The 26371-nt window shown below is 35.3% G+C and overlaps 1 protein-coding gene across 1 annotated transcript; it reads left to right on the top strand.

The window, feature by feature from the left end:
* The first annotated feature begins 8423 nt into the window (after window positions 1-8423).
* Window positions 8424-26062, top strand: LOC146741826 (uncharacterized). The gene is made up of 22 exons (XM_085500588.1): window positions 8424-8747; window positions 9059-9200; window positions 9850-9969; window positions 12884-13006; window positions 14124-14234; window positions 14808-14951; window positions 15506-15649; window positions 15781-15918; window positions 17521-17637; window positions 18856-18969; window positions 19333-19359; window positions 19712-19828; window positions 20139-20442; window positions 21140-21249; window positions 21761-21924; window positions 22374-22463; window positions 22871-22976; window positions 23538-23610; window positions 23779-23836; window positions 24664-24734; window positions 25465-25540; window positions 25882-26062. Exons 1-22 carry the CDS (start codon window positions 8424-8426, stop codon window positions 26041-26043), a joined length of 2835 nt encoding a protein of 944 aa, XP_085356714.1. The 3' UTR covers window positions 26044-26062.
* The last annotated feature ends 309 nt before the right edge of the window (window positions 26063-26371 follow it).

Raw genomic sequence — 26371 nt, 5'->3', positions numbered from 1 at the left:
TTAACTAATGTGCCTTGAATGGTAGTGCGACACGGTCCAGAGATCAGGCAATTGTGTCAACATTCTTCCTGGTCGACAAAAGCAACGCATGCATTTCTCAGGGCGTCCATGATAAACAGTGAATCAAATCCACCCCCCGAAAAATCCAAAAGCATGGTCGAAATAATTAAGTAGCGCTCCTAGACATTAATATCACACATGTTTAACAACATCCAATGTGTAAACACATATAGCAAGACTTGGCTATTCCCAAGAAGTTGAAATCATAATTTCTCGCCACACAACGACTAACGAGACGTACGACTAAATACAACAGAAGTTCACCTATACTATTGTAAAGTAATACGACTCGTGGTTTTCAAGAAAAAAAAGCTTATTAAAAATTACAAATACATTCACTAAATCTATAGCACATTAAAACCTGCACACATCTCCGCCAAGATACCTATTAACATCTGAACTTGTCTGCAGATTCACAATTTTTGATGAATGGGGAGCAAATAAGTAAAAGATGCGTGTATTAGTACAAGGCAAACTACAACGTTATATAAAACATTGTACATAATTTTAGAACAGTACAATTCAGATTCATTGAATACCTTCAAAGAGAAGTCACGCATCTTGCATAAACAATTTAATTCAATCACAAATTACAATAGCTTTTGTGAGAACAAAACGTTCATTAGTTTATTATACAATGACAATTTTGCATTAGATAAACAGTATGAAAGGCACATTGCCCATAGTCGTACACCTTTACCGGAAATACAACTTGTAAATGACATGCCCTTTTTCGAGTTCAACATCGATCACACCCGCCCACCTTACATAATTTGCTCGTGAAATTTGAACATTAAGTAACGCCACAAGTTTGGAGTTCATACATCATGATTGAGCAGTACATTTATGACTTGGCAGATGCATGAAATGAGGAAGTTTAAGCTCTCATCAACTGAAAGACGGACTTTTTATAGCAGAATAAAAGTTCGTATACTGCTATAAAAAGTACATTTTCATCGTATTTTGCCCTAGGAAGCAAGTGCAATACATATAAGTTTGAAAGGGAATTGTATATCAGAGGCTTGTTAAAAACTGACAGAGAGAAACGATCGACAATAACACATTAGACGAGAAGATATGCTCACAGCTGAATTAAATAGCGTTCCAACAATTGTTTGCATCTATATACCTCGAGAAAAGTCAAAATTTAGCTTGTACTATCTTTAGAGGTTTGATAAAAGGTCTCAATAATACGCCTCAAATTCAACTAAAATGATTATCTTTTCTTTAATACTGCGACTGTACATAGCAACAAAGAAAATTATTTTAAATTTACCGCAATGTATAACCTCCTGCTCAATTAACATGATGCATCCGTTCACCACCGATATTAACTATTTCTTTCCTTGCTTTGGGAATAAAAACAGGATATCATTTTTCAAGACAAACGTGCGTCTTAGAATGAAATAAGACGTTTTCAAATGAAATAATTGATTTTGATGCGACATGGACCAACTCACTGACCTGAACCAGTAATAGTTTTGATGTTTACAAAACCTATTTTAGCATTAAAAGACAAAATTTAATGTAATGTAAACTGCAATTCGTGAGGCATCTGGTTTACAACAGTCCAATGCATCCACTGAGCCATGAGCCAGCCTCTGTAAAATATTTAATTTTATTCCTAGTTTGCATATCACCACTACTCATAATGTAGTTTCGTTAACTGTGTCCAATAGACTCGAACACAAAGTTAGTAGATATTAGTAGGTGCCTTAGGAATGAAGGTCTATGCCACGAGAACAAACATGCATAATTTTTTAACAAAACAAAGTTTCATTTTGAAACTTATTCCGACCATTTTTGTAAACAAAGACGGGTCAATCAGAAGGTGAACTGTGCAGACTTAGGCAGAGAGAATAACGGATATATAGAAGTATTGCTATTATTTATGTTTTAATGCCAAAATTGCATTTCGAATATAAAAAAAAAATCCTGATGCATGTCAATCAACCTTAAATATTAAAGATATACACAACTTTGCCAATGCACAATGACAAATTCAGTTAATTTAGAATACATAGGTGTAAAAAAAAAATCCTCTACTATTCATTCAAAATTTATAAAATGCTTGATTTAAAATCAAATACTGCAACATTAACTCCGTGTCATAGTTTAATTATATTATATTTAATTATAAGTTCATCATAGGAGGGTTGAATTTGAAATTGTAAGAGAATATTAAATTGATTATGAAGGATGGATGGCAACAGAGAATAGATAGGAATTAAAGAAAGCCATGATGCACAACTCAGGCATAGTTGCCGCATATTGATGATGGACACCAAAACCTTGTGTATTTAATTACAATGGGGAGAGGTTGACGAATGTTGAACTCCTGGCCACCTTTAAAATAAGGTAATTGAGTACAGGCCAACACAAACAAATACAAACCTTTCATCAAATACAAGGGGGAAGGGGATTTGCCTGGTCTATGTTTGACTTGGCTGAATGTCTGGTTTGTTTACATTGGTGCTGTTTGGTAGATAAACAGGTACAGGGATATACTAGTATAGGGGAAAATGTCTCAATATTACTCATCAATGTTAGTACAATTATGAAAACAAAATTCCCTGTCAGTAAAACTTACTGAAACCACTGCACCTGTAAATCGTCCAACATGGAGGGGAGAAACAATGAAATCCAATGTCAGGTAAAGTTGTTTGACTAGTACTATATTACAACTTTCCCTTTAACGATCTTCACTTTTTCCATGATGGTGTCTAACGAGATTGTATCCAGATATGACTTGTTTGTTGCTCTCAAGTACTGGGGTTTGAATCTTCCTCTTGCATCTTTACCATACCAGTGAATTTCAACAGTTTCTCCTTCAATTTTTTTTACTTTTCCAATCCAATAATCATCATCGTCATCCTCCGCACAGTCTTCTCCCTTAACAGCCACGATATCCCCAGGTTTGAATGTCCTATCCTGAAAGAGCATAATATAGTGTTTGTTCAATTTACCATCACTAGACTATTGATGGTTATGTCTATAGCATTGATATGTAATACTTGGGTTTGCCTATCTAATAAACACAAACAGCAGTTTAGAACGAGATAACTTTAAACATGCATCGTAATTGCAATGTATTGTTTCAACCACTTCATGTAGAGCTAAAGATAGAAGCCTGCTCATAATTTTTGAGAAAGTTGGTCATAAATCGCATGACAGTGTTCATTGGTCTATTAACTAGAGTCATGAAGCTATTGTCACATAGCACCATAAAATACCAATCTTTCGCGTGCTAGTGACGTATTTCGAGAAACTTGTCCTAATATTTTTACAATTCCATAGAGCGCAATATTAAACAAAAATTGCATTTTTCATCACTTTTTTAAAACCCAGATTTTTTTTAAAAATTCAGGAAAACAAAAAGTATCCCATCCGTAACAATATATTATTTTTTCAGCCCATGTCGCCAGCCCACAATTTGAGATATGGCATAATATCTCTGTCATAGTAACCTAAGGTAAAAGCACTATAATACTGCCAAAATGGCCACTATCCACTAAAATACCACCATCATTTTCTCGAAAATTAACCTGGTGACCCCAAACATTTTTTTCAAATCAATATTCTTATATTGTCCAGAAGTACAATTTATTAAAAAAGGAATAAATTCTGAGTATTTGAAATCATGAGTAGGCGGGGGGGGGGGTGTCATTTGTTGACTTATTGACATAAACGCAAAATATAGATATAATCAATTTTATTTAAAACACAGTGTTACAGTGTTTTGTTTTTAATTACGAAATGAATTTAAAAATAGGCAAGTAATGCCATTATCTGCAATGCAGAGTCTAAAGGTTAACCGAGTTCTATATACGGGTGGTATTCAATTTTTTTTCTATTGCCATTGAAATTTATAAATATTTCAAATAAAACCAATTCACGCCTTTGTTAAACCCGATAAAACACTAATTGTGGCTGATTTGTTTGCGTACATTTCTAGGCTAATTTATGTACCTGCGTTTCTAGTTCAATCAAGGGTAATTTATACACTCACGTTTCTTGGCTAATTATGGCTGATTCGTCTGCCTACCTTTATATAATAATCTTGCGCATCAGTTTCGTAGAAATTATAAACTTTGTTTTTGTTTCCACATACCAGGTTAACAGATGAACAAAATGGTGTCATGTTACCCACCGATTTACAGCAGTCCACAGTGTCGTACCGTAATAACAAAGCAGAAACTACACCTCGGTCATAATCGCCGATATATGCCTCCCCGATTGATCTTCCATCGCCGATGCAGATGACAGTGCCTGAGCCCCCGCTCGATCTTGCAACGGCAGCTAATGATCTTATCGCCAATGTGAGGACAGTGCGAGATACCTCTGCTGATTTGCCAACCATACCCACCGAGACATTGATTCAGGATTCGGCAGAGCACCATACGCCTCTCGACCTTCCGAATCAAATGCATGTGTTTCGAACTGATTTGTTAGCGTCACCAGTGCATGACTCGCCGATAGATTTACCGGCGATACCGAAACAAGACCAGAGGAAACCAGGCTCGGTCTCGCCATTAAAAGACCCGCCAGTTGATAGACCGTTGCAAGGTCAAAACTCTAATCGGGCGGGGGAGCCAGTTTATGATTGCCCGACTCACTCTCCATTAAGCTCGCATACGTCTCCCTTGCATGGTCAAATGAAGAACCATAATACACATGACAATTCAAGCTCATCAACGCCGCGTATTTCAATGAATAATTGTTTTGTTTTGCCAACAAATAATCCCCGGATGTACCGACAAACCTCGCCAGCGGATAATCCAGGAACAAATCGGACTGCTTCTGAAAGTAGTCGGAACCCCACAATTGTGGCCTCACCAAGAACACCTCGGGGACACGTACATAGCTCGAGGACACGGCGCATATCGCAACCAGGTCGGAAATCTAAAGGACGTCGCGCAATGTCGCCTACCTACGCTAGCCCAATAGATGCAGTGACCACGCCGCCGATGTCTGGTCATTGCAACAACAGTTTTGACGCTACCCAACAAAATGAGTCGCAATACCGCCCGAAGGCAATGCAGCTCGCAACTCGCACAGACGATCGCGTGAACCTATCACGCATTTCCTTGATCTTACTCCGACCAACTTGAATCCACCACCGGGTGAGGCGCCGCCACCTTACGACGAAGTGCGGCAAAGTACGTCGGTGTATCTTTGTTAATAGACAATGACAACGCAAAAGCAATGAACTGTATTTACAAGATTCGCGAGAAAACCTACAACATTCAGTGTAAATATCAGAATACCAACACTTTACGAACTATATGCAGGCAGTCCCTTGTATGACCATTTTACTCGGAACATGTTTCTAGGTATAAACAAAATCGCCCTTTTTATTACAGTAATATACGGATACTTACTTAAATATACGGCGTGCCATTTCCACTCATTTCAGTCTTTATGCACTTATTTTTTAGATTTTTAATAAAAATTATGAACAGAAGATACAATTGTTGTGGGAGATCCATATTCAGAATGATTTCTGACTTACGGATCAGCAAATTAAATACATTATGTTAATGCTACCATGTGTCTTGTCATTGATTGGTTAAGAGTAATGAGTGTGTGAAAGTGGCGTTTCATTCGGATTCTCCCAGACTTGCTTACAGTCTCTTGTTTGTTTTTTGGTGTTTGTCAATAAAATAAAATATTAAGCGAGTGTATAAATGACGAAAGCTGGGTTAACGTGTTTGTTTCGCGGTTTACCCTGCTTGTAACATTTATACATTTAAATAATATTTTATTTTATTAAAAAAAACACGAAAAAACAGTCTAGACACTGGATGCAAGTCTAGGATTCACCACATAAATTCGGAATCGATTCCCCCTCCTGAAAGATGCGTGGTTAGTAAAAGGGTGGTTGTCGCCGCACCGCGTCGTATTCGAGACGGTTCCATAACGAAATACATGTTTTGTTTCACGAAATTCAAACACGCGCAGCGCGACGACAACCTTTGCCTTTTAAGTGTAAAGTATGATTTCGAGACATTGACTTCAACTTGAGTGATTAATGGAAATCCCAACACTTAGATCAGCAGTATGTATTAGGTATGGTTAATCAAAATTTCTCCGTAACGCTCATATGGTAATGGTGAAATTGTCACATTTGGCGATTTCTCAACCATCCATTTTCTCACACTAAAATATGTCAAATAGAAGTTCAGTGTGTAGTACATAAACAGCTATTATTTACAGTCGCATATTTTTTTGTTCATTCCAACCAGTAAAACCGAAATATAACTACTACCGAAAAAAATAGTCGAATAGGGTCATGTTTAACGCCAACCGTAGGACAATATAATCGTACGCAAATAGTGAGTGGGTGTGAATCAAACTGCGACTTCATGAGTCCAGAACTACATATGATGCGTCTAAAAAACAAGATGCGCATTACGATTTGACGCGGGCCACGAATATGAATGTAATTAGTGTTGTTCCAACACTTCGAACACCGAGGGCGCTCTTACTATGGTTCCGAATTCAGCTTTTCAGTGTCCTGCATTACAAATCCGCCGATCATCACGTCAAATGCATCATCGGGATAGAAACTAATCGTGTCCCATGGTATAACGCCAGGTAACGCGTACCGGTAGCATGATATCGGAGAATACGAGGCATGTACACGGGTGCAGTGTGTTATGTATCGGTTGCCATCATGCTACTGTAACGGTAGTATTCTCGGCAAGTGTACTAGTACATAGTTTTTATTGCCATACTCAAGCAATATTTTTCCTACCAGTTTACTGAGTTCAGGTAGCATTTGGAATATTATATCTAGAATCGACAACGGACGGTACTAAATTATTTTGTTTATTCATACCGACCCGACTTCATCTTAAAGTTCCATTCCATTTTTGTATTATAAGCAGAACACCCCCCCCCTCCCACTGATTATTGTGATCACAATGCAAAATGGTAAAATCAGTCGGTATGGAAACAAATCTCGAAATATTGAGAACTGAAGCTAGCCAACTCTTGTCATTAGAAGTACAACTTGTACACTGCGGATGTGGATGTAATGTATTTTTTTTAGATGTCGGAGAGCCTGCAAAAAAAAGGTTTTGCAATGAAAATGGACCACGTGAACTATAAGAATTTAAAAAGAATGTTACAATTTGTTCATTTAAACTCTCGTGTCACTTACAATTTACTCTGCCTGAATACGACACAGCCGTAAACTAATGTTTAACTGTAGACTTGTTTGCAGTCTGTTGCGATTCCGATGAAAAATTCTTGAAAAATAAATATAAATTGCGTAAACGAGGGGTGAACGCGAAAGTCCTGTAACCGCGAAATCCCAACAGACGCAATTTATATGTATTGTAATCAAGTCTAATTTAACTGCAGAACTCTTCAGAAGCTGCTTGAAGCAGCATTTATCTTGAATGAACGAGACAGTTCTTTTTATCTTGCAGTCACAAAGTGTGTCAACAATGACAACGTAGATAGAGATGGTGTTCTCAACATTAACAATGGCAACGGGAACTAGTATACGAGTACGCTTCTCGAAGAGAAGGAACACCCGGTTTCACTGTGTGCTATAACTATCCTTGAAAGTGAAGTCCGATACGTTGAAGGCGACAAAAACAAGTGCATACTTATTGGAATGATGGTATTCGATACACCACAGTCCTTCACCACATGTGGGACTGTAGATACACTTGTGACGACGACTTCTCGTGGAATTGCGAAAAAATACTTGAGATGGAGTACAAAAAAGAAAACCATTTAACAATGCTGAACAAGCAAACTTAACTCAGGAAGATTATCACGTGGCCTTGGTTTAAACATCAAGGATTTTAATACAAAATACGCCAGTAGCAAACAAATGTTACATAAGAGACCTTAGAAAGAGGTCTCTCTCAAAGGTAATTATGGTTGCATATACTGTTAAATTTGAATGATAGATCGCAGTGTTTTGCGTATATCGACCACTATTAATGTGATCCATATTTTAGTATATGCAATCATAGTTAAGTATAAGAGATAACTTATATTACATAGGAGACCTTAGAAAGAGGTCTCTCTCAAAGGTAACTATGGTTGCATATACTGTTAACTTTGAATGATAGATCCCAGTGTTTTGCATATATCGACCACTAGTAATGTGATCCTTATTTTAGTATATGTAATTATAGTTATCTTTGAGAGTTAACTTATATTACATAGGAGACCTTAGAAAGAGGTCTCTCTCAAAGGTAACTATGGTTGCACATACTATTAACTTTGAATGATAGATCCCAGTGTTTTGCATATATCGACCACTAGTAATGTGATCCTTATTTTCTTTTGATATTAACGAGTTCCACGTCGAGTTTCACTGGCCTCGTAGACCGGTGAGAATGTCTTTTGAAAACAGCAGAGCCAACGGCAACGATTCGGTCGGTCCCAACACCGATTTTAACTCCTATTTCGACAGAGACAAACCCCGAGATCCCCCACCAAGTTCAGATGATGTGGACACAAGCGCGAAACGGAATGCAAAGAAAATTGTCAACGACTTTATGGGATCTACTACGGCCCATGGGCTCCCGAGGATATTTGACGGGAAAGGAATTATCGTGGCGATTTTCTGGACGATAATATTCCTAACAGCGCTAGCGGTATCAGTGTGGCAAATACAAAAACTCTTTAAACAGTTCATGGACAGGGATGTTAACGTTAGGGTAGGTAAAGGGTATTCTAATTGAAATCTGCGTTTACGTTTTGCCCTCATTGATTTACATTATGGGGTTGTGAAATTGTATTTTTTTCTCTTCTCCCACAACAAATTTATTTTCCCAATTCCCCCAGCCCATCAGTTTTTATATGTGTAAGCCCTAAACTATTCATTTTCTCAGTACTGAATCAACACAAGACGTCCCTATTGTTTGCAATTAACTATTGTCGTAGTATGTCCCTTCATGCCTACTTGAATCAATGCCATTGATAATAGTTATTTTTTCGGTAAGTGAGTGGCTTAACTTTATTTTTTCAGATTAAAGTGGTGTCTGCAACAGGTCTACCATTTCCAAGTGTTTCGATATGCAATACGAACAAATTACGAATGTCCGCCATAGCAGAGTCGCCATACAAGCAACTCATAACAGTTGATACAGAAATAGTTCGGCCATACTATGGTAGGTCGATTACCTTTTCTTCTGTCAATGATATATATGAATAGAGGCGTATCTACACATGATTCGATGTAGCTGATAGTAACTTCCCTATTTTTTCCCGAAACGGGTATTTTCGAGAATGGTTATATCAGGCAAAGTCCCTCAATATATCTATCTGTGGTAGAGGGATTGTGTATCATGTCAGGTGTTTTGAGTAAGTTTGCAATACAATGTAACCGACCTTCTAGGATGAACGAAGCCTGCGTCAGTGAGCGTCTTTTTTTTTTTTTTTTTTACAAATCTATCTAATTATATTCCTATTCTGCAGTTACTTTCTTTGTATCAGGATGTATGTTTTTCTATTCATATATATCATTGAAAAAGGGTACTTTGTCCGGAATATCTTGTACTGCCATTTTCTGAAAATTATTATTTTTGAGAATGTTACATTTCAAGTTGTCCAAATTGTTAGGGCAGTTATAAGTGTTATTTTGTGGTAATTTAAGTCATTATACACATTATACATTATACACGCTCGTTCGAGATATTACAAATCGGTCAGTTTTTACTCCTCATACTTTCTTAAAATATAAATACGCATGTAATTCCATTGTACATTTTATTTTGTTTACAAAGTGTGTAATATACCCACCTTCTATGTTCATGTTAGCACATATGTGTATTGAAGGTGACTTCCGTTGCAATAACAATGGTTGTATAAAGAGCTATTTGAAATGTGACGGGTATGATAACTGTAGAGATAGAAGTGATGAACAAAACTGCAACTACGGTGAGTACATCGCGATACATATGCAAGGCGTATAGACCTTTCCCGTGACGTCAATGGATATCAGGGACTTAGTGTGTGTACGTTATTATAAATATGTACGATTTTATGTGCTTTATTGTAAGTATGCACGTTATTGTAAGTATGTACGTTATTGTAAGTATGCACGTTATTGTAAGTATGTACTTTATTGTAAATATGTACGTTTTTATGAGCTTTATTGTAAGTATGCACGTTATTGTAATTATGTACTCACAAGTATGTAGTTACGTATTGTGTGTACGTTATTATAGGTATGTACTTATTGTAAGTATGGGCTTCATTGTAAATATGTACATTATTGTAAATATGTACTTTATTGTAATTATGTACTCACAAGTATGTACATGTACTTACTTATTGTGTGTACGTTATTATGGGTATGTACTTATTGTAAGTATGTGCTTCATTGTAAATATGTACATTATTGTAAATATGTACTTTATTGTAATTATGTACTCAAAAGTATGTACTTACTTATTGTGTATACGTTATTATAGGTATGTACGTTATTGTAAGTATGTACTCTATTGCAAGTATGTACGTTATTATAATTATGTACGTTATTATAGGTATGTACTTATTTTAAATATGTACTTTATTGTAATTATGTACTCACAAGTATGTACATACTTATTGTGTGTACGTTATTATAGGTATGTACTTAGTTTAAGTATGTACTTTATTGCAAGTATGTACTTTATTGTAAGTATGTACTTTATTGTAATTATGTACTTATTGTAAGTATGTGCTTCATTGTAAATATGTACATTATTGCAAATATGTACTTTATTGTTATTATGTACTCACAAGTATGTACTTACTTATTGTGTGTACGTTATTATAGGTATGTACGTTATTGTAAGTATGTACTTTATTGCAAGTATTTACGTTATTGTAAGTATGTACGTTATTATAGGTATGTACTTATTGTAAATATGTACTTTTTTGTAATTATGTACTCACAAGTATGTACTTACTTATTGTGTGTACGTTATTAAAGGTATGTACTTATTTTAAGTATGTACTTTATTGCAAGTATGTAAGTTATTGTAAGTATGTACTTTATTGTAATTATGTACTCACAAGTATGTAGTTACGTATTGTGTGTACGTTATTATAGGTATGTACTTATTGTAAGTATGTACTTTATTGCAAGTATGTAAGTTATTGTAAGTATGCACGTTATTGTAATTATGTACTCACAATTATGTAGTTACGTATTGTGTGTACGTTATTATAGGTATGTACTTATTGTAAGTATGTGCTTCATTGTAAATATGTACATTATTGTAAATATGTACTTTATTGTAATTATGTACTCATAAGTATGTACATGTACTTACTTATTGTGTGTACGTTATTATGGGTATGTACTTATTATAAGTATGTGCTTCATTGTAAATATGTACATTATTGTAAATATGTACTTTATTGGAATTATGTACTCAAAAGTATGTACTTACTTATTGTGTATACGTTATTATAGGTATGTACGTTATTGTAAGTATGTACTCTATTGCAAGTATGTACGTTATTATAATTATGTACGTTATTATAGGTATGTACTTATTTTAAATATGTACTTTATTGTAATTATGTACTCACAAGTATGTACATACTTATTGTGTGTACGTTATTATAGGTATGTACTTAGTTTAAGTATGTACTTTATTGCAAGTATGTACTTTATTGTAAGTATGTACTTTATTGTAATTATGTACTTATTGTAAGTATGTGCTTCATTGTAAATATGTACATTATTGCAAATATGTACTTTATTGTTATTATGTACTCACAAGTATGTACTTACTTATTGTGTGTACGTTATTATAGGTATGTACGTTATTGTAAGTATGTACTTTATTGCAAGTATTTACGTTATTGTAAGTATGTACGTTATTATAGGTAAGTACTTATTGTAAATATGTACTTTATTGTAATTATGTACTCACAAGTATGTACTTACTTATTGTGTGTACGTTATTAAAGGTATGTACTTATTTTAAGTATGTACTTTATTGCAAGTATGTACGTTATTGTAAGTATGTACTTTATTGTAATTATGTACTTATTGTAAGTATGTACGTTATTGTAAATATGTACATTATTGTAAATATGTACTATATTGTAATTATGTACTTACTTATTGTGTGTACGTTATTATAGGTATGTACTTATTGTAAGTATGTGCTTCATTGTAAATATGTACATTATTGTAAATATGTACTTTATTGTAATTATGTACTCACAAGCATGTACTTACTTATTGTGTGTACGTTATTATAGGTATGTACTTATTGTAAGTATGTGCTTCATTGTTAATATGTACATTATTGTAAATATGTACTTTATTGTAATTATGTACTCACAAGTATGTACTTACTTATTGTGTGTACGTTATTATAGGTATGTACGTTATTGTAAGTATGTACTTTATTGCAAGTATGTACGTTATTGTAAGTATGTACGTTATTATAGGTATGTACTTATTGTAAGTATGTGCATCATTGTAACTATGTACATTATTGTAAATATGTACTTTATTGTAATTATGTAATTACGTACTCACAAGAATGTACTTACTTATTGTGTGTACGTTATTATAGCTATGTACGTTATTGTAAGTATGTGCTTCATTGTTAATATGTACATTATTGTAAATATGTACTTTATTGTAATTATGTACTCACAAGTATGTACTTACTTATTGTGTGTACGTTATTATAGGTATGTACTTATTGTAAGTATGTGCTTCATTGTCAATATGTACATTATTGTAAATATGTACTTTATTGTAAGTCAAAATTATATACCTTATTGTAATTCATTTTACCATGAGGATGTCATTGGGTTTATTCACAACATTCCATTGCAGGCACATGCGGTCTCACGCAATTCAAGTGTAACACCGGAAGTCCCCTAGGCGCATGCGTGGATGAAACATATAGATGTAACCGAATTTTGAACTGTTATGGAGGTGAAGATGAAGACAACTGTGGTAAGTTAATGTTCTCTCCAATAATATTAAAGTAGCGGGATAGTCTATTTTGTTAGAAAAAAAAATGATGAAGGCTCGAGTCAGAGCAATTATGGCCAAATCATATAGATGTTTGAAAAAGGCTTTTTTTGTGTAGACTGTATTTGTTTAAAGTCACATGACTCTAAAAATAAACAGATGTGTTAAATGTATAACGTGAATACAAACGCTATTAGCATAACTACTGTTATCTTGTTGAAAAAAAAACATTGTAAAGAATACGTCATGGAGTATAATTGTTAGAGTGTTTTGTTTCTTCTAATTAATATTTCCATCATTTCTAAAATGGTAACTGTTCCTGCTATTTAGTGTCTCCGTGATGTCACGTTCGTATTTCGGACAATGTTTTAAAATACGGGAAACATTTGTAGAAAAAATCAAAATGCAACTTAGGAGCTGTTTTTTGGATTTAAGCAAACTGGAGTTGTTCAGAATTGAAAATGGAGAAAACGGCACTTGTGTGAGTCTGTAATTTCTGCAAGATTATCGCATGTTTTAACATTTACAGTTAATTAGATTAAGGACAAATACATAATTTGAAATATTGTCATGAAGTAAAGATAGTGTTTGAACTGTGTTTTTTTTAACCGATTTCAGGAGACTTCCCTTAGAAATTTGTAATTGAAAAACGTAGGAGCTAATCTTCCATCACACCCACTTGAGCTTGTGCTGTTGTATTGGACACAGGTACTATGAGTAACAGGCACAAAAGGGCCCATCCTGCTAACTTAAATGTGTTGATTTTTGGTACCTGAAAATTTACTTACGCGATCGTTACTGGACGATCTACCGAAAATTCCTTTATCCATAGCGTGCGCGTCAATCAAACGCAGCGACAGTGCCACATAACGCAGTGGGTGCTTGGAAATGTTACTTAAACAGCAATGAACTAGATTGTCGCTTTCCGAATAAACAAGGGCACTACCCAAAGACACGAAATTAGTTCTTACACGAATTAGGATTTAGGTTTCTGTTGCGAATTTGTAATCATATCGCAATTTAATTACACGTGATCTTCATCCACATCACACCTTCGCATACTAGTACATTCATTTTATATGACTTAAATATCTTCAAGAATGTAAAGACAAAAAGGAGTTCAAATGTGTGACGTCGGGCCGCTGTATTGCGCTATCCAACCTGTGTAATGGTGTAGAAGACTGTGTAGATGCTAGCGACGAGAGCAACTGTGAGTAGTTTGGTTTAATGAAAACACTTCCACCATTTACTTTGAATCATTCGCTTAAGAATGAGGCGCGCCCGATAGAGCGAAATCTGTCCAGAAATCAGTTTGTTAAACTTTGCTTCTTTTTCTTTGTTTTTGTTTTAGTAAGCCTATTTAATTATGGGCAACCTAGTCATGAAATTCTCACAAATTACTAGTATTGGGGATGATTTTAATCCATTACTGTAACATTCACATGTACGTCTTGGGTGAAACACTTAAAATTATTCAGTCAACAGAAATGACTCCTCTAAAATGGCATAATATTCAACGAAATCATGTATGGAATGCACATCTTATTACGGCTCAGGCTGACCACTATCATGTTTAATCCAGTTTAAAGACAGAACAATGTTGACGCAGTCCACAGAACAGTGATGATTATTATTTTACGAGCACACAAATACCGACTCATCTCTGAACTGTGACAAGTGTTAATCTATGCCACGACGGGAGCCCACTCAATGAGTGAAAATACCGTACCTATACGACAGGTTCACACTGCCCTAATGTATATTTCTAAATAAAACACACCAGGTACAAAAGGCGGAATATACTGCGCAGATGATTATTTCCAGTGTGATGATCAACGGAAGTGTATACCACCAAGTTGGCAATGTGATGATTACAGTGATTGCGATGACAACACGGACGAATTGGACTGCGCAACACAATCTGCAGGTAAAAAACGTAACCTATGTTAGCATCACATTTGGGCTATGAATTGCAATTGCATGTGACATTCAAAGTGTTATTAACTTATTAATGTTGATAATAACTCGACAATTAACGATGCGCATTGCATTATACGATATTTTATATAATGCACGCCATATTTCACCGGCTAAACATCGGTTAACTCATGGTCGCGTGCTGGTCACGGCATGCAAATCCGGAGCGCGAAACTCGAATGGTTTATTTGATGTAACAATCAAGTACCTATGATTTCATTATTTCGTACCTCGGCTGTTCTGAATTTAGGAGTTTTATCAATCAATTTGTCACAGTTAATACGCATAGCTTAATTTGTAGTAAATTTGTTGTCGTACTTTCATATACAATGTCATAACCTGGTTACGTCATTTAGCCGCAGAATGTCCAAAAGGGTCATTGGCTAATTCAAGACAGCCGTGATGTAAACGGTAGTAATTCGTACGACACATTATTTTCGATTTTCGCAATGAGGAGAAACATGTTTATATATATGCATTAACATATGTTTTACTCTGTTCCAGGAGAAACAGGTATTGTGGTTTGCTCAAACACAGAATTCCAATGTGATGCAGCGAACTGTATCCCACTATCGTGGAGTTGCGATTGGTACCTAGACTGCCTCTCGGGGAACGATGAAGAGAATTGCGACGACAGCGCAACAAACGGTACGCGCATTAAAACATTGCAAATATTCTGCTCAAACTCAATCTAAATAAATGTTGGCAAATTATATCGTGATCATGAAACACATTTTTACAAATATTTCTACATTGATTATTGCTTATATGCCACACAGATTGTGACTCGGATCTATTTATGTGCGATGACAACACGTGTATTGTGAGTTATTGGGTATGCGATGGAGTGGCTGACTGCTTGGACCAGACTGATGAAGCGGAATATAACTGTGGGTATGGAAGCGAATCTTCTAACGGTAATTATTGGAGCAGTATTTGATTTGCTGTTTAGATAACATGACCTCTGGTGTAGGTTATTTTTATATCCAATATTTCAGGGTTCTTTGCCAGATCCAATGATTTTATCCTTGTCATCGTGATCACCACAGTACGTGGGAGGCGAGAAGGCAATTTTGACGCTTTTTGTTAAAGTGGTAGGGTTGGCACCTGCGCACGCGCGGGAATTGAGTCCCAGGCGACGATAACAACTCACGCTAAAAACCCAAAGGCTCATAGGTAGACGCTTGTTTGAATGAAAACAATGACACGCCGTGGCCATCTGAGGCATGCGCAGGTGATGACTCCCCCGCTTTAACTTTCATTTTATAAAAATAATTGCCTTGCAGCATCGAATGAAGTTTTGAACATATGAAAGCTGAATTAGCCACTAGTGGTTTTGGCGACATTCCACGTATTTTTTTTTTAGCTAAGACTGTATTTAAAAAAACAACTACTTAATTAACTTGGAAAACACAGCGTATAAGTTGGGCAAGAGAATAAATTCGCTTGTGATGTTTCACAATGGTGGAATGAAAATTTAAAACTGTAGTTTATTCTGCAGTCAATATATATATATATATATATATATATATATATATATATATATATATATATATATATATCTAGTTTATAATGCACTGGAACCATTATCAGAATTCTGCATGGCTATATATGTTTTCTTACCATATAAATGTTAAAGAACGTTCTCATTGGACGTGTATTTGCGGTAGGTAGTCTTCAGAATGTGTGTTACTTATCCGTCAAGCATTGAACATAAGATTACATTTAAAACCATTCGATAGAAGTCAGTGCAAACTATGTTGTTGAATTTCTATTACTTCATGATAAAATCTTATAAAAACACATGTTAACACTGTGGTTACATGGCTAAATCCGGTAAACTTATCAGATTTGGGGCTGTGTCTGCAGTGATTTGCGGTGGAGATAATGTGCTTTTAAAATGTTGGCCAGGGGTAGGGTTAAATCCACGACTTCATTCACAGTAAGTGGAATTCAATCGAATTTTCAAAAATAAATAAATAAACGTAATCAAATTATGTCTTCAAAGCATAGATATTTGACAATTAATGGCAACTATACCCCAATGCTCAATATACCCCACTGTGTTTATGCAATTTGTGCTGCATGATGCGTTCATACGTTTAGTGTTATTGTAAGACAATCTGTTTCTGAATCACCGCAATTTCGTGTTTTCTTTAGTTTATCGTGGTATAAGTCTACAACGTACAACATTTTTTATGATATACTTTGAGTGTCGTACTCTGAAGGATAAATCTGGCGACAATAACACCCCGCAAAGTAGTGAATATCTACTGTAAATAGATTAATTATTCACTGGGTTTTAATTTTGCTTATTTCGCTGACTGGAAAATGCGCTAAATTAAAATTTAGCATAGAACACATTATCTAAATGATAAAACCGTGAATTTAAAACCTACTGAATATGCCTGAAATGGTAAATCAGCGAAATTTAAACCCAATATGTTATACCTACTAAAAAGTAATATGACGTGACTCTTCTGAATGTATCGCGTTGTAATTATGTATTGTACTTTTAGGTAATTGTGAGACCGAAGAGTTCCAATGCAATGATACTAGCTGTATATCACAGTACTGGGTATGTGATGGGTATAGTGACTGTGAGGACGGTGAAGACGAGGATGGCTGTGACAACAGTATGTTAATATGTATTGTTTCTCTGTCTGTCTTGTATAAATGACAACTTATACTGATTTGCGTTGTCTTGTTTTGGCATTGTATATCGACTTTTTTTTTTCTAAAACCACGCGCTGGGTCTGCGTTTTTTTGTATTTTGCGACGCGCAACATAGAGGGCGCTTCAATATGATAGACATACGTGTACATGACAATAACGATTGCTTGAAATGTCCCCTTAACTCAGTAGAATGTTATTCAATAACAATATTTTCAAATCTGTTTTCGTCTGTAAAAACACATGACATAGTATGCTTCATCAATACCATATGCACTCACATATCTTGTTAGTTATTGGAGGAGTGAATACAAACAAACAAACAAACAATTATTTCCTTATATGTTATAACTTATATGTTAGTATATTTGAATAAATTAATTCCTAGAATGCACGTGTTAGTAAATTTGAATCAGTGAAAATTAGACATACCAATCACGAACTGGTTGTGGAATACATAGTCATCTCAGGCTGCTGTAACTGTATTATTGATGTTATTTTCTTTCTGTTAGGCGACATTTAAAATTAAGTCGATATTTACCAACTGAGTAGATTATAATAATTTGTATTTGGATTGCTGGCTCACGTACGCAAATATAAGTAGCACATATATACAATAGAAATAATAATCTCACAAGACTCGCAATAAACAACAATTAAATTAAAGTTGCTCTATGAGTATAAAGGCATCATATCGGGGGAAATGCAGCGGATTTAATTTACATGTTCATACAATTTGTCGAGGACTTAACTGTTAACAGTAAATGAATAAATTGCTCATGCGTGTTTCTCGTGTGACCTTCTATATATTGTGACCGAAATTTGTTTCTGAGATGACCCCAACAAGGGGATTTTAAAAGAAAAGAAAATTTATCCTCAACTGCTGAAAACTGTCTATAATATGTTTCTTTGTCTAGAATCTCCGAATCCATTTCTTAAATCCTTTCAACTTTTAGACCGATTTCCAGTGGAAAACCAGTCGATAAATGTTTATTTATCGCTTGCCCTGTTTGCCACACACCAAATCAACGCCCGCTTTTCGCAAGACCAACTGTATTTCAGTTGGCCAGAAGCGTTTTCCTCGATTGTGAAATTCGACATTCAAAAAATCTCTGTAATTATTACCATAATGTAACTCGAAAAACGTCACTATATTCAAATGTGTCTGTATCTCAAATTAGGTGAAGACTTCTTTGTCTGCGATGGAGGAAATCGGACAATACATGTCAGCTGGTTATGTGATGATTATGATGACTGTGATGACGTAACTGATGAAGACCCAGCAAACTGCCGAAGTAAACATTTTTATATCTATTTCTGAAAGATTGTTTCAAGAATAAAAAAACTTGTCTAGTAGTATTTGCAATGCTTCTAAGCGGCACAATCGTCGTGGGGTGTGCGCTCGGATTTCGTGATCATTGTATTTTACCCGCGTTTTATCATCACGTGGGACCCATGGCGACAACCGTGACTGTGACACTTTAATTGATGTTCAGGTTGATAATAATTGTTCAAAAGTGGACGGTACAGATTATAATTCACACCTTAATGATCAGAGTATTCTGAGCGTTTGCAGATGCTCTCATATAACTAATCTTCACCCCTTGCTATTTTGACGTTTGCATGAACTCAACCAATGTTCATTCTATCATTCACAGATTCTACGTTAACTGCAGCGACAAGTGGTAAGTTTTCTAACGCGAATTTTTCCTCATCATTAGTAATATACGATTGTCATGATTTCCCATTAACATTGTTGTATTGCTGCACTGATTACCTTGTTCTACTCTAAATAAGTTGATTCATGAGAAACAAGCACATAACAACCATTATAACTTGTAACTTCTACAACAATACTCACATGGACTACAACTCAACAATCTTATTCAACGACCCGAGAGCGTCAATGTTACCCCTGCATTCGGAGATATCGCAAACAATCGTAAGAGTATGGGTTATCTTGGTGACGGTCGTAGAAATCCATTCGTACAATTGCGCTATCATTTAATAATGTCCCGTTTATGTCTATTATTTCAGCTCCTTTAACATTCTATTGCCAAACCTCGGGTGAAGAGCTGGCATGGAAGTACGTTTGTAACAACGTTGTGGATTGTGACGACGCAAGCGATGAAATTAACACAGGATGTACAAGCGGTAACAAAATAATACAGTTGTTGATATTTTCTCACTTTATACTACGCTTTATCGAGCATTTTGCTGGAATCACAGTTTGAAAAGAGGTGGGTTCCACAGTTTTATCGCGGGAGTTACTAAATGTACGTGGAACATTGCGATTAACTATGCCCATCATTACGTCAAAGGTAAAACTATTATACACACATCGTGTTTTATACAATCTTTGCCAGGACACAGAGGCAAGATTCACTTTGTTAAAACAAATATTAAGAAGTAGTTTCACTAGTCTTACAATTCCATACACGTGCAAACTCAATTTACATTTCAGTGGTGTCCGCTAGGTACCGCCCGACAGCAGATGAGCTTTTGTCCTTATACTCGAGTATCTCAGATGACATAACCGTGTATTCCGAGTTCTTGGACGGTTTCTACCAAGATCATTTACTTGGCAGAGTTGTAAGTGAAGATCCACCCGACTGGTATGGGTTTATTGCGTACAGTAACACCCCTGATTACAGCGACTTAGAGAACGTGTTAAAACTTGACGTGAATGAGACTGCGGGTTATGGACATCAACTGAGTGACCTTGTATTGGAATGCTCTTTTGATGCGACCTCCTGTAACTTAACTAGGTAAGTAGTATTTTATTTCAGCGATTTGTTGCTGTTCAATATAATCACATAGGAACAGCATGTACACACCCACACACACAATAATTACAATTATTATACATCTGTCACCGTAACGCCATAAGTTACAGCGTGCCGTAATTTTGCGATATTGCACTGGGTATTTTAATCCTACTATATTAGAAAATGCGAATTCCAAATATGGAAAGATTACGCGCGTAAGCGTCCTCTAATAATAAAAAGAACCTTGGCAGCCCCAAGGTTTGACCGGTCTTCATACAACGAAGTTCGCTCAATCTCAAAACTTTTTGTATTTCGGCATTTCCGCTGTACTGTCTTCGTGCATACTTTTCGGTATCCTCATAATAACCTGATATCACATAAACTTTCTACCAGCTGCAGTGCAAGCCAAAATAATGGCTAATTAAAGGGAATATGCCTTTTCATTAGTCGCGCTCTCTTGCGATGAAAAAAATTCCGTGACGTCAAACTGACGTAGATGAATGGAAGAATGTGTAGTCCGTCGTTATTTAGAATATAGCAACTCAATCTCCCAAACATTATTCTTATTGATGAGTGATGTCACAAATGCATGATGGCGCGACTTTTCGGACGATGTATTGAACTTATCAATTTATTTACTAAGTGGAGCAGTGTCGTGTGCAAACATATTTTAGACAGCATTCTGTTTAATTCTCAGGGATTTTCAGGAATTTTATGATGACAGGTATGGCAACTGTTACCAGTTTAACCCTTTCAATGGTAACCAGGATGATGAACGCTACTCAACGAAAACTGGCGCTAATTATGGCGAGTATGAATAAATAAATATGATATGATATAAATTTATTCAGTACAATGGCCTCAGGCCTATGGTACAATAAATAAAAAATAGAAAAATACATATAAAGTGAATCCTTTAAATAATTATTGAATCTATAAATCACAACTTGTTAAATAGCTTTTCTCTATGATTAGAAGCGTAGAATACAAATTTCGAACTTTGAAGAACAGATAAGTTGTCAAACTGCATTAAACGAAGAAATTTTTCATAAATAAATATTTGTTTCTGTCGGAAAACAGATAGGAATGAGAAGTTACCGAAAACGAATACTTTCTCTGGGATTGTGAAATGTTCTCCTACAGTGCGATGAAACGATATCCTAATATTATAATTGTAATTCTTTTTTATTAACATTAATATTTTGGCGTACATAAATACACTTGGTAAAATCTATCAATAAACCTTATCCTACTAACCCTATATACTTTCACGTTGACTTGACCAGATAAGGGTTTATCACGTGTTTATAAATTACAGGACTAAAGATGACACTATTTACCGAGCAAGATGAATACATCAGTGTGTACGGTCGAGATTCTGGTGCAAGGGTTGTGATTCATCCACCACATGTCCCTGCCATTCCATGGTCTGAGGGAATCACAATACCCCCGGGAATGATTACATCCATTGGAATGAAGGAGGTAAATAAACATCATATATTGTGATATGTATTGTGTTGCTAAGAGACGTGGCGTGACTACTATTATGATTTATCCGATGTTGTCACATGCTAATGTATGTGTTAATGATGTTACTCATGGATTTGTATATGCCAAGGAGGTTAACCGTGGTTTCGTATATGTTATTAATACGAGTAATAATGATTAAATATATCAATTAGATTTCTCCTGGTTTCCTATGTTAATGAGGTTAATCGCGGTTCAATATATGTTAGGCAGGTTAATCGTGGTTCAATATATGTTAATGAGGTTAATCGAACGTGGTTAAATATATGTTAATGAGGTTAATCGTGCTTCAATATATGTTAATGAGGTTAATCTTGCTTCAATATATGTTAATAAGGTTAATCGTGGTTTCGTACTTGTATATCGTTTTAGATGAACGTAATCGTGTTTTTGTTTCGTTTCAGACCAGGATCAAGCGACAACCGCATCCTTACGGAAACTGCACTGAACAAACCGAATTCAAATCTATGTACGGTACTCACTACACTCAGACAGTAAGTTACCGCTGTGTATTTGCAAGTGGTGTATTGACTAAAACATTTTGGCATTTACAATACTAACTGAGGCAGGATCGAGAACATACAAATTCTTGATCATTTTCTTAATGTTTTGCCTGAATGCGAGTGGCAAAATGTGAATAAACATAAGACTATATTATGTATTTATGTCTGGGTACAGAAGACTATCGCTGTGCAGCTCTAGATGCCTTAATAACGTTCAACATTAAAATAAACAGTTGTCGTTCTGCATAATTGAGTATTGTGAATGCAAACTTTGAAACCGAGGTTAATTGATCAGTTTGACAAATCCCGGTTTAAAAGAATGCAAATAGTGAACTCTGAATAACTGAACATATTTATCATCTTTCTGACAATATCCATATCATTTGCATTGATTTTAGATTTGCGAAGAAGAGTGCTTACAGGCGAAAATGTTAGAATTTTGTGGTTGTGTTGATACAATGTTGAGGGATGAACCTCGCTGTATGCTGCTCAATAGGACACAGGGTAAGATGCAATACGGTGGTTTGTGATGTGATGTGATGTGATGTGATGTGTTATGCGATGCGAGGGTAATGTTAATTCAGTGATTTCATACAATGAGGTGCGATGCGTGCGATCGTGATGTTAAGCAATGCGATACGATGGTATGTGAAGGGATGTCACGTTGCATGTATGCGATACGTTAATTATATTGGCTGTGGGGAAATACGGTGGGATGTTAATGATGTGTGCACGATGTGATGCTACGATATATGATTCAATGTGAAGCTATTATTAATCGGTAATGTGATGTGATGTACGGCTGCCATGCTATGCAATGTTATGTTAACTGTACGAGATGTGACACAATGGCATGCGATACTAAGATAATGCGAAGTTATATACTAATGTTGTACGATGCGATAAATACAATTATACTGCTATGCTATGTAAATCTGTGAAATGGTACATGTACATGCATGTGATTTTAACACTCTGGATATGCATGAAATGTGATTAAATATGATTCATGCTACCGAATCATTTACGGGATTATACACGAGAAAGTTGTCCGATTTTTTCCAGATTCTTGCAAGCAATTAATTCACTATCTCGCTCGAAAGGAAATATTAGATTGCAGTTGTAGTCAATCTTGCACGTGAGTATTAATGAAGTGGATAACGATTCGATTATTAGAATAAGTGAATATTTGTGTCCATCTATGGGTCTGTAAAGTATTTTTTTCTTCTATTTGTCAGTCTGTGTCATCGTGGGAGGGGGCGGTTGTTCTTTCATAATCAGCATATATGAATATTCGTTTTTACAGGGAGAGCTGGTACACAACAACAACCTCCCAGTCAGTATGGCCATCTAATACATATCTAGTGAGTATATCTCCAATCCAGAATGTTTTATGAATATGTTCCATTTTTATACTTATTACTGTGTTTTGAAGCTTTATTGTGGTACTAGCAAACAGTTTATGTTTTAAAAAAGAAAGAGTACTTACTTGGTAAATTATGAACGAAAACTGTCCACTGTCGAAGGTTAGCCGACTGTTAGCGCAATAGATAAAGCCATCAGGTAGTATTACTGATACTTGGAAGCGTAGATAAGAGCAGATTTGGGCCGAGGTATGATTCTCTAAACTTTTACTTAAGGACCCCAAAATAGTTTGTTAATTAACGAAAGTGGTTGGGAAGAAGTACAAAATTATGAAATGTTTTATTTTTAAATAGAAAGGGTAAAGCTGCACTCTTCACTTGGATCATGCGAGAACAGCGTTTTTCTGAAAAAAAAAGTCCCTTCTAGTGAACGGGTATTTTTGAGAACATAGAAACAGACTTATTAATAGCAAATAGTACTTTCCTATTAATACTAAACTGAAAATGTTATATTACTAAAAAAAGATAGAGTATACGTTTAAAGAAAATATAATCTCCGACAAAACAGTTCGGGAATCATGGTGGATAGATTCGCCAATCACTTCTAACGAGAGAGCTATATTGGGAATTAAATGCACATGAATTCTGATGAGGGTCCCATACTATGGATAACAACGTATGGCTTAGGAAACTTGATTTGCATGAACATTGAACCCATTTGTACTCTCGTAAACTAAACAAATAAACGACGTAGCCTTATTACGATATTTTGCAAAGACGCATTGTAACAACATGTGATTTAAAAGTAATCTTTATTTCTTCCACAGAAACATTTACTTAAACAAATCCACTATAACAATGCCAAGACAAATGTAATCAACGATCTAGAAAGCGTCAGGTAAGTTATATACACTGGCATATAGGAAGATTACTTTCACAATAATATTTATCAAAACTACAGGTGTACTGTCTTCGTGCATACTTTGAGGTATTCTTGTAATAATCTCATTATTATACAACTTTTCTTTCCACGGATACACCATGGAAATGCCGAAATCCAAAAAGTAATCATTCCATATTTGGAATTCGCATTTCCTTGTATGGTAGGATGGAAATACCCCGTAAAATACCGCAAAATTACGGCACGTTGTAATTTATGGCGTTACAGTGACAGGTGTATAATAATAAGTATGTTCATTTGATACCTAGTGTATCGTTGGGATATACATGTTTTGCAACTTTTGAAACGCACGAACTAACGCCGGAAACTTACAGTCAAAATACGTGCAGTTCGACTTATGTAAAGTGACAGCATTTGAATTTCTAATTAAATAAGCAAAATAAAGTAGTGTTTAGACATAACACGCACTAACTCAAGAAAGTCGGAGACAACATAGTCGATGATTCCAGAATATAAGCAACAACTGTCGATACATACAATACCCATTTGCTTTTAGGGCTGCCATAGTTTACATACCTGCATATACACCTTAGATTCAGTCATCAGATAGAAATGTGTTTTAGTAACGACTGTGTTTAATCTGCACTGTGAAAAACCACATAAACGGATTTGTATTAAATTCTTTATGTGTACATTAAATTTCAAAATGTTTTTCTTTCATCTCAAGGCAAAACCTGGTACGCTTAGAAGTGTATTTTGAAGAACTAAATTATGAAAGTATCGAAGAGATTCCAGCAATCACGGTAAGTTGTTTAGTAAAATTATTTCAGTTTGCTCTCTAATATTATATGTACATGTACTAAGGATTCATTAATATTGGAATATACGACAATATTGTTGTTTAACAAAGGTAGAACCATTACGCACGTACGGCGTCGGGTTGTTAAGACCCATGCAGACGAGTAGTTTAACATCCTTGAAGTATACCATAAACTACTGTCATATGTGTTTTCTGAAGTTTCTATGAACATTTGGAAACCGATAGGCTACCCATCAATGAGAAATTGTATATTACATGTATTCTGACGTAATATCTTAAGGTGGCGTTGAGAATCTTGCTATCGTTATGCAATTTTACTTACAGGAAGAAAACCTACTCAGTGATATTGGTGGAACACTTGGTCTTTATTGTGGATTTTCCTTTATAACGATAGTGGAGTTTCTACAGTTTGGTTTTGAATTACTCAGAGTGATATTTTTACGAAGTACTAAAGTTGCCCCAAGTAACAACAGCCATGATGCTTGATTTGTAAATAAAGCAGTACAATATAAACTAATGTACTCCATTCTATTAAATCAACGAGACTTTTCAAACACAGCGTTATGCAATTTATATCATTTAACCACGTTCTAACTACAATCGAAACAAGTTTGCCCCCCCCCCACACACACACACTCGAGATCAATTTATGCACATTATTGATTTGAACGTAACTGGATTTTCTCACACGACAGTTATTTAACACACGGTTACTAAAAAAGACTGTTAGCAAACTCCTTTATTAAAAGGTGTGAATCTGCCTAATCCCGCTGTGTACGCCCTCTATTGCTTGAGATTTCAAGGTCCACCATTT

The sequence above is a fragment of the Saccoglossus kowalevskii genome, chromosome 6, assembly GCF_978046115.1.
Source record: "Saccoglossus kowalevskii chromosome 6, keSacKowa6.1, whole genome shotgun sequence".
Taxonomy (NCBI): Eukaryota; Metazoa; Hemichordata; class Enteropneusta; family Harrimaniidae; genus Saccoglossus; species Saccoglossus kowalevskii.
This window is presented reverse-complemented; position numbering and strand designations above follow the sequence as displayed.